Below are 9,675 nucleotides of genomic sequence, written 5' to 3'. Positions count from 1 at the left end.
ATTTGTATTACTTTTAATATGTCACAGGGAGATAAAATTTTACATAAATATATTAATATAAATTATAGAGATAAATATTAATATAAAACTATAATAATCTAATTTAAAAGGGCATACTTTATTATAATGAATTTAATATGTGTCTTTGTTTAGAATTTATGTCTTCTCTTATAATGATTCTAAATCTAATCTAAATTATTATAGCTAAAATTTAAATTATAATTATTTTAAAATAAATAAATAAAAAAGGAAAGTGGCAGAGAAAATACCAAAATAACAAGAATATTGGTGAATATCTCAAGTTCTCATCCTTGGGTTGCTAAGCTTCACGAATCATCATCGTATGGTGTTTCTGGGTAGCAGCAATCATGCTCTTTCTTTCCTTTCATCCTTCTCTGTTTCCAAATTCATATTCTCGCTTTCACATTTCCTCTTCTCTGCCCCCAAACTCCAACAATGGCCATAATCATCAACGCACTTCACCTTCTCAAGTTCCCATCAAATCCCCCACTCCTCCATGGATGAAGGTTCCTCTTCTTCTTCAACCCCACGAGCTCGTTGACCTCTCCAACCCCAAATCCAAGAAGTTCAAGCCGGAAAAACACGAACTTTCTGATAAAGCTTTGATGGGCAAAGAGGTAAGAGGGAAGAGGGCCATGAAGAAGATTGTGGACAGGGTGGAAAAGCTTCACAAGACTCAGAATTCAAATGAAACTCGAGTTGATTCCCTCAATGTTGAAAACTTTGGAGGGTATTTGGAAATTTTGAAGGAAAATGAGGAGGTTAGGAGTAAGGGGAGAATGCCGTGGGAGAAGGATGAGAAGTTTGGTTTTGTGAAAGTGAAAAGGGAAAAAGCTGTCACTGCTGCGGAGTTGACTCTTGATAAGGCCCTGCTTCGAAGGTTGAGGAATGAAGCTGCAAGAATGAGAACATGGATCAAGGTTAAGAAAGCTGGTGTTACACAAGATGTTGTGGATCAGATTAAAAGGACTTGGAGGAGAAATGAGCTTGCCATGATTAAATTTGATATCCCTTTGTGCCGGAACATGGATAGAGCTCGAGAAATTGTTGAGGTTTTGGCTTGTCCCTATTCTTCTTCAAGTAGAATTTTGTTAAACTGCCTGCATTGCAATTGTTATATTACTGAAAATGTGAATCATTATGTTAGATTGTAAGTGTGTTGTACTTGTAGATGATCGAAATATGGGTTATAGAAGGCCATGTTGTGTGTCTAAAATATGAATATTTCTTCCTTGCTGACCATCTAGTTCTATTTGTTGATGTTGTACACACTTTTTGTAGTGAGTTTTGGCTTGTTTATATTGAAATAAACTAAGGAGTAAGTGATATTCTAAGTATTATACAGTTATCTACCATTGTTAAATTTAAAGTTCATGGAGTTGTTACATGCTATATAATGTTGAATTCTTGAGAAGGTAATGCAAGTCAAGCTTTAAACTCATTTCCCATCCTCCTGCAGGCCATTAAATCTTTGTTAGTATTGTCATATCAATATATGGTACAGGATCCAATGTCTGAGAAGGGTGTGACTTTTGGGGTTGTGGTGGTGGTAAGTTTTGGTTAGTGGCAGAGCTAGCCATTAATATGATCATGGTTTTGACTGGGGGTTGCAGATGCATAAAGAAAGAAAAAACTATATAAGAAATTGTGGATTTTTAAAAATTAAAGAAAAGGCTCTACCCATAGTCTTGGTCTTGGGTAAGTTGATAGCAATACTCTTTAAGTATCCAAAAGTATAGAGAATATGGACTAGTATGTTTATAGATGTTCAATACTGAAAGTTGATATGAGCTGGTTTGACTTTGACTAATTATTGATATCTAATATTGAGTTTCCTGTTACTGCTATATAATGCAGATATGCTGCTATATATGAATTAGTTGTGTCAATATTCTAATGTAAATCAAACTGTTTTGATTTGTAGATAATTATTTCTGTTATGTTATATATATATTTCATGTTATCCTTTCATGTTATCTGATGACTACATTAGTGTTCATTTCCTGTTTGAATAGACAAAGACTGGAGGCTTGGTTGTTTTGAGTAAGAAGGATTTTCTTGTGGTTTACCGAGGATGCAATCATCAGTTGACCACTAAAGGTTCTCCTAGTCTAAGAACAAACCATTATGAAATGAATAGGGTGGAATTAGCTACCAAAGGTGATATTTGCCGGGTTGAATCCAACCACAGTTCGAGTGAGACGCTGAGCTGGAATGCTGATCATAAGGATTCTATATCAACTGGCATCCAAGATGTGAATTGTCAACTGGTCAATGGATCATTGTATGAGAGGGAAACTGAGAGATTATTGGACGGCTTAGGCCCTCGCTTTATTGATTGGTGGATGCACAAGCCACTTCCAGTAGATGCTGACTTACTTCCTGAAGAGGTTCCTGGATTTCAGCCTCCATTTCGGCTTTGTCCACCTCATTCTAGTGCTAAACTAACTGATTATGAACTAACATACTTCAGGAAGCTGGCTCAATCTTTACCAACTCATTTTGTCCTTGGTACTCTACTGCTTCCTGCAATCCTTCAATATCGTTTTCAAGCTGAGACTACATATTTATTTTCTTGATTTTCCTTAACAGGTGCAATTTATACGAAAGAATTACCAGTTTAAACCAGCTTAACACTATATATTTATCTTTTTTTTATCTGCTTTGGTTTCATTTTTCAACCATTTTGCCATTACTTTTTTTATAAATTATAACTATCATCATCATCTTCCAGAGATATCTTCACATCTTTTTTTCATTATATCTCTTTTAGTAATTTATGTTGGCTATCACAGTGCATTTTGCATATTCATAATTGAACAAGACTGTTTATTACATCAGGTTTTGAATTTTGTTATCCTTTCCTCAAATATAATGCATTGTAATATTAATATAATATGGATAAGCATAGTTTTGTACTACATACTAGCTTATAGGTAGGTTATATAGTCAATGATTTCTTGACATAAAGACGTCTTTACAATCATGAATAATCATGTTTTGTTTTTATGACTGACATTTTATACCTGGAGAGTAGAGACTAAGTACAAAGAGTCTGTTCATCAGGTTTAATGGAAATAACTTCATATACAATTAAGTGCTCTATAGTCATCCTCAATCTGTGATAGTTCTTAGGTCTTAATCTTATGACCTCATTGGTATCAATTAATAAAGCAATAGTATACCTGAATGGGCCAAATTCATGATGCGATATTTGTTCACTACATATACATAGTCAAGCAGTATCCATATCAAGAAATAATTGCTTCAAGAATGATGAATCTGATCATTAACATCAATAAAGAAAATCTTAATTAATTAGTTGTAAACAATACTAGCTACAATAAACAATTGCGAGCAGAAATTTTTTTACAAGTTTTATGCATGATGTTAATTAATTAAATCATTTTTGTCTCTTTATTATGAAGGAAGGAACAAAGGACTCAAGGGCTTAGCTTCAGCTATCTTAAAGTTGTGGGAGAAGAGTCTTATAGCAAAAATTGCTATCAAGTATGGAATTCCAAATACTGACAATGAAATGATGGCCAATGAACTGAAGGCAAGTTTGATATAAATTTAACTGTTCCACATGCATGAGATGCAAGACATCCTAGACCTTAGTTATCGGTTTCATCAACAATATTATGTATCTGAACTTGACTTTTTCATGTTGCGTTGAGTTGGAGACTGGTAAATGATTGTCCTGACTCACTTTTTGGGGAAAAACTTGTCACTTTGGTTGTCCTCACTTGAAATGTGGCCTGCTACAGGAATGACTGTGTAAATTACTACAACGGCAGGGCTTATAATAATTAAATTTAGAATGACCGGGAAAGATTTCACAATGGCTATTGGAAGCAAAAATCACTCGTTGCACCAACAATATTTTTCCAGATTAGCTTGCATATATGCTCTATGTTTAATAGTCATGGGAGACTGGTGAACTTGGCCACTTGGGCTTCTCTTTTGTAGCTTGTATATTAGTTCTTGTACCAGCTTTGGTTTATGTATCCCGAAACAGGTGTAAATAACTTTGATGTATTTAATGCAGTGTCTCACTGGAGGAGTTCTGTTGTTGCGCAACAAGTTTTACATATTACTCTATAGGGGAAATGATTTCCTTCCAAGAAGTGTTGCATCTTTGGTGGAAAAGAGAGAATTGGAGCTTAAAAGTCGCCAACTTCACGAAGAAGTTGCACGGATGAAAGCAATTCAAGCCTTTTCTCCTATTGATGAAGTGCCACTAGACACTAGTACAAGTGGAACTTTAACAGAATTTAGGAAAATCCAAACAAAGCTTGAGGATACAAAAAGTGTAAACGTAGATTCAAACATTCAACTGGAAGCAGAAATATGTAGACTGGAGAAGGAATTGAAAGAGGAACAGCGCAGAGCATTCATTGTAAACTTTGGTTAATTGAAGTTTTCCTTTTGCATTTGTCAATTCAATTGTCATATATTGATACTCTCGCTAATTAATTGTATGGATTCTGCAGCTTAACAAGAAAATAAAGAGATCAGAGAGGGAATTATCAAAGTTAAATGCTGCATGGACGCCTAGTGAGCAGGATACTGACTTGGAAATAATGACAGATGAAGAGAGAGAATGTTTTCGAAAGATAGGATTGAAGATGCAAAGTTCCTTACTGCTCGGTAAAGAAATTCCACTTCTCCAGTTTTAATTGGATTTACATACTCTCTCCATCTGAATCTGTATGACTTTTTTTGTCGTTGTTTTAGCTGTCATTTATTGCTTTTGTTGCTGAGTAATCCAATTGTTAAGATGTTCCACCTCAGTTAGGAGGAATGTGGTCGAAGTACCCCTTATAATAAGGCTTGGGTAAAACAACGACAAATACTCATAGCATAGGAAATAGTCCTCACATATTCCTACTAAGAGTCTGTATATAAGGATGCTTGGCATAACATTCAACTGAAGAGGAAAGCCTTGTCATTCACAATTCCATTGTAAAATATTATCTTCATCATTAACCACCCCCGGTCCCCACTGCTGTCAAAATCAACAATAATTATAAAAATCACTTGGATATTTCAAATACCCAACAATGGTTGGTAGCAATATAAGTTTCAATTTTCAAATACTCACTGACATCTCTTTTAGTTGGAAAGGCTGCATTATCTTTTTCTTTATCCTAAGAATTTATATTGACAAATGAATGCAGGCAGGCGTGGAATCTTTGATGGTGTATTGGAAGGCCTACATCAGCATTGGAAACACAGAGAAGTGGTGAAGGTAATTACGATGCAGAAACTATTCAGTCAAGTCATCAACACTGCAAAAGTGCTGGAGACAGAAAGTGGTGGAATTTTAGTTTCAGTTGATAAACTAAAAGAGGGCCATGCTATTATTATTTACCGTGGAAAAAACTATAAACGGCCTTCAATAAAGTTAGCAAAAAATCTTCTAACCAAAAGAGAAGCTTTGCGGAGATCTCTTGAAATGCAGAGAATTGGAGTAAGTGACTGCTTTCTTTTGCATCCATTGTTCCCCTAGTTCTTTTGGGAAATTCATATCCAATTCCTTTACTATTTTTCATTGATCAAGTTTCATTTTCCATTCAAGACTGATTTGCTTAATATTGTTTCAGTCGATGAAGTTTTTTGCTCATCAGAGAGAGCAGGCAATCTCTGAGTTAGAGGTAAAACTGGTAAATCCCAACATTCTGTACTTGAAACTGTCATTCATGTATAACAATATTGACAAATAACAAATCTGTCAAGGTGTTTTTTTCGTTTGACTAGAAAACTTGAGACTTCAATATAATCATTTTATTTGTTATACTGTATAACTGAGATCCTTTTTGCAATTATAGGCAGACCTGCAGCAGAAAAAGGAAATTGAGCTGAGAGAATTTGCAAATTAATGCATACATGTCTAAGACATTTATCATGCTGCAACTTCTCTCTAGTTGTCTTGTTGACAATAGACAAGACATGAGAAATTTGACAAACATTGTAGTAAGCACAGCATGTTTTGCAAGTAAGCTTTCCACTATAGTTTTGCGAAAATTTTCGTTTAAGTCAATTGTCCAAAGTCCAAACTGAACCTTATTTAATTAATTGGTTATATGTGAAGTTCCTTTCCAGAGAATCGAAGTGGCACCTGCTGTATGGATCTGGAAAATTTGAAACAACAGTTCTGCATGTAGGAAATCGCATGCACAACCTGGAACTTTGAGCAAGGTATATTGTGAAAATTTATTTTTTTCCCGTTGCAGAAATCAAGTGTTTACTTCATGAGAGTGAAGTGCTTTTCACTTATGTTCAACCACTATCATCTTTCTTTAAGTTGAAGCTGAATCTTTTGAAGAGGCATAGCTTGCATGTAGAAGTTCAAAAATACTTCTACAAGGTTGTTCTGACCATGAAATATTCTATAACATTTATAACAGAGAAACTTGACTACCTCTAGCATACAATTAAGAAGCTGCTTAAGATGAAGGACACATTACTAACATTACGGACATGTATTGTATACAACTTGTTAAAGCCACTGAAATTTCTGGTGTCTTGGAGTATTTTGTGATTTGTCATTTGTCATTTTTATTTTATTCTTTATGCAGTAGTTATTGTGTTTTCAGTCTAAAGTGCAATGAGTTAAGCTTTGTAATTAAGTTGGGCGGGTGGCTCATTAAGATGTTACGTAGAAGTAACTTACGCTCTGTTTTGTAAGCCATATTGTATCAGAAACAAATGCATTTTGCTGTATGAATGAAAACTTTTCACGTTTCTAATATCCAAAATTCTTCTTGTTCCAATAAAACTTGCAATTTTTTTTATAAAAGTGCCATCTGATCGAGTAATGATTCTCTTTAAAACTTGTTATGCAGTCACATCACAACTGTGCTGACTATATTTTTCATACCAAAATTTTCAATCAAAATATAGCATTGCGCATAATTTATTTGGTCTGAGGGTTACACGAGAAATTTTGATACCCTCTCTTGTCAAAGGAAGATCCTATCAGAGAAAAAAATACACAAAAGATAATAAGACTTATTGATTACATTCTTTTAATGATATATTTTTCTCTCCAATATAATCATATTACTGTTTCTTAAAAAATTCAATTCAAATAACAAGGTTGGTTCAGTTGTAATCATATTACAGTTGTAAGAATAGAGGACAAATTATGCAAAGGGAAACAATGGAAGCCTTTAGGCATGTTCATGTTTAGGCATCTGGCCCCTAACACACAAGGTTTCTGCTTCGGAATTAGCTGTATCGATTGCTGTGAGCTGTGGTTCAAATTCTGTAAACGGCAAATCGTGTGAACCAAGACATGCAACATGATTGTTGCAAATTTAATATTTAATGGTTCTGTTAGTAGTGCACAAGAGTAGTAGTATATTAAAAAGTATGCTCCTATATTTTTCCAATTATAAAAGTCAATTTAGAATAATTTCTAATTAACTGAAAGTATAAAAATCTTTATAATGATAGTATATCAAAATTATATTCTTGTTTGCAATCTCTTGTTGAACATGGCAAGTTAGACTAGTAAGTACCCCATGCAAACTGCTTGGTTAACTTAACCATATGGACTCGAGCTTGCTAGATGGAGCCACAATATGAGGTCGTGGGCTTTCTTATTGTTTAATTAGAAGTTGGAAATTATTACTTTTGGTGTACTTTTCATTTTGCTACTAATAAATATTTTAACGAGTATTTAGCATACTTTACTAGAAAATTTTAATTGCATGCCAAATAATAACTTAATTTCTTAAAATACATTAAATATTTTTTTGTATTTTAATACAATGGATATTTTCTTTTTAATACTTTTAAAATATTTTATTAAATATAAAAGGCATCCATAAAAAACTTATACTTTCACAAATCATTTATTCAGACTCTTGAATTTTACATTTAATTATCGTTTTCAATGCTTTATTTGCAAGTCTTCTTACTTGTTCAAATTACTAGAGCTGAAATTTAAATCTTGACAAGTGATCACAATAGAACTGAAATTTTAACTTGTCTCATACATTCAAGTCGAAAACACAATTGTTGACTTAAATAATTTAAAAAAACACACACACAAATGATATTTGACTTTAAGTTCCTCTCCCACAAATACAAAAATATTTGTTGAAACAAATTTCCACCATTAATACATATAAAATGCATTTTCATCACTTTGATAATTTTACCAAATATTTTTTTAGAATTGACACTGAGACATATGTAATACATTGATTTTACATCATTTTTAACTCACTGTTTTCTCTTTACATGATATTATTCTATCCAGTTACTAACATTATAATTCTTTTTAAATAATTAAATCAGATTTATAGTTAAGCTTTCGTAATTTTCCTTAATTATCATGATTTACATCTTTTTTTATACAGAAATCATCATTTACATCCTCTTTAATCTTAAAATTATTCCTTTTATCTTTTTTCATCTTTTCAGTTAAAGATTATATATAAGAAGGACAAAGTTGTTGGAAAGTATCAAGATTAGATTGCAAACTAAAAGGTTTAAAGGAATCAAAGCAAAAGGTAATTAAATAAAATTATAGAATAATAATAATTAATTTCCTTAACCATATATTTTTTGCATGCAGATTTTAATAAAATTTTATGGAAATAGCCAATTCCTTCCACATGTGTTGTCGTTTGCCTATATAGGAAGTGCAAAAAAGAGATAAATAGTAAATCAAATGTTGCCTTTTGGTAACAATCATAGGTAGTGGGAAAACTAGTAACGAGCAATGAAGAAGACAGTCCCAGGTAGTATCACTGTGATGAGTTTCGTCAAAGAATTAGGTAAAAAGTAATTATTAGTTTTAACAACCAGAAAGAAAGTAAGAGATTAAGTGGAATACCAAAGAATGAAACATAGCTTCAATACCAATCAATTATAGTATGCCATTTTTAAGTTTAGTGCTGAGCTATAATTTCGGTTATTTAGACTTGATTACGTTGATTAAGCACTGTATTAAATTTTTTCCATACGATAAGTAACTTGAAAATCCCTTTGAATTTCAGTAAATATCTCTCCTCGTGTCATCTAAAATCCTCCATACACTAAGCAAAGGTATTAGCATTCCATGTGATGACCATTTGCTTTCCGTTAACATCTGCTTTCGCCTTAGCTGATATTATCTAACTCCCAAGTTATATATATTTGACTGAAGCTATAAAGTACACCATTACATATGACTGCACCCCAAAGTACAATATAACACATGCTATTAGGGATTTAGGGGGGATACGGATGAGTTCAAAATATTTCTTTCTGTGTGTCGTATTATATTATTTTACATAAATAATAAAATTTAATAAAAAAAATATTTTTCTAATACTAACTTTATTAAATAAATAAAAGATGATAGTAATTTTATAATATTAACATTATTTAATAAAATTATATATAATTGTGATTGGTTTACGATGTGAATATTCGACTATTGCATTGTCACTTAATTTGCTAATACTCAATGAATAATTTTTCCAAACACCTATTAAATTTAGGTCTAAATATATACCATCTTAGTCCGATGTAATTTTTTCCTTCAAATTCGCATGTGACGTACGTTGGCGATTAGCAATAACAATATATGTTGTTCTTTCTTTTGCAACGTGTTTTTATTCCAAGCTATAAAAATCTTAAAACTCAATTTTA

At 32.5% G+C, this 9,675-nt stretch overlaps 1 protein-coding gene across 4 annotated transcripts; it reads left to right on the top strand.

The window, feature by feature from the left end:
- The first annotated feature begins 277 nt into the window (after positions 1-277).
- On the top strand, positions 278-6,785 carry LOC114396706 (chloroplastic group IIA intron splicing facilitator CRS1, chloroplastic). 4 transcript variants are annotated; one of them, XM_028358826.1, is made up of 10 exons: positions 278-1,073; positions 2,037-2,532; positions 3,450-3,580; positions 4,073-4,423; positions 4,518-4,674; positions 5,205-5,497; positions 5,631-5,690; positions 5,856-6,022; positions 6,119-6,225; positions 6,435-6,785. In XM_028358826.1, the coding sequence occupies exons 1-8, from the start codon at positions 369-371 to the stop codon at positions 5,904-5,906; spliced, it is 2,244 nt and encodes a 747-aa protein (XP_028214627.1). In that variant the 5' UTR covers positions 278-368; the 3' UTR covers positions 5,907-6,022; positions 6,119-6,225; positions 6,435-6,785. The 4 variants fall into 4 exon arrangements, with proteins under 4 accessions (XP_028214627.1, XP_028214629.1, XP_028214628.1 ...); XM_028358828.1 differs by having other exon boundaries at positions 5,631-5,681; positions 6,119-6,785; XM_028358827.1 differs by having other exon boundaries at positions 6,130-6,785.
- The last annotated feature ends 2,890 nt before the right edge of the window (positions 6,786-9,675 follow it).

Source organism: Glycine soja, chromosome 18, assembly GCF_004193775.1.
Source record: "Glycine soja cultivar W05 chromosome 18, ASM419377v2, whole genome shotgun sequence".
Lineage (NCBI taxonomy): Eukaryota > Viridiplantae > Streptophyta > Magnoliopsida > Fabales > Fabaceae > Glycine > Glycine soja.
This window is presented reverse-complemented; position numbering and strand designations above follow the sequence as displayed.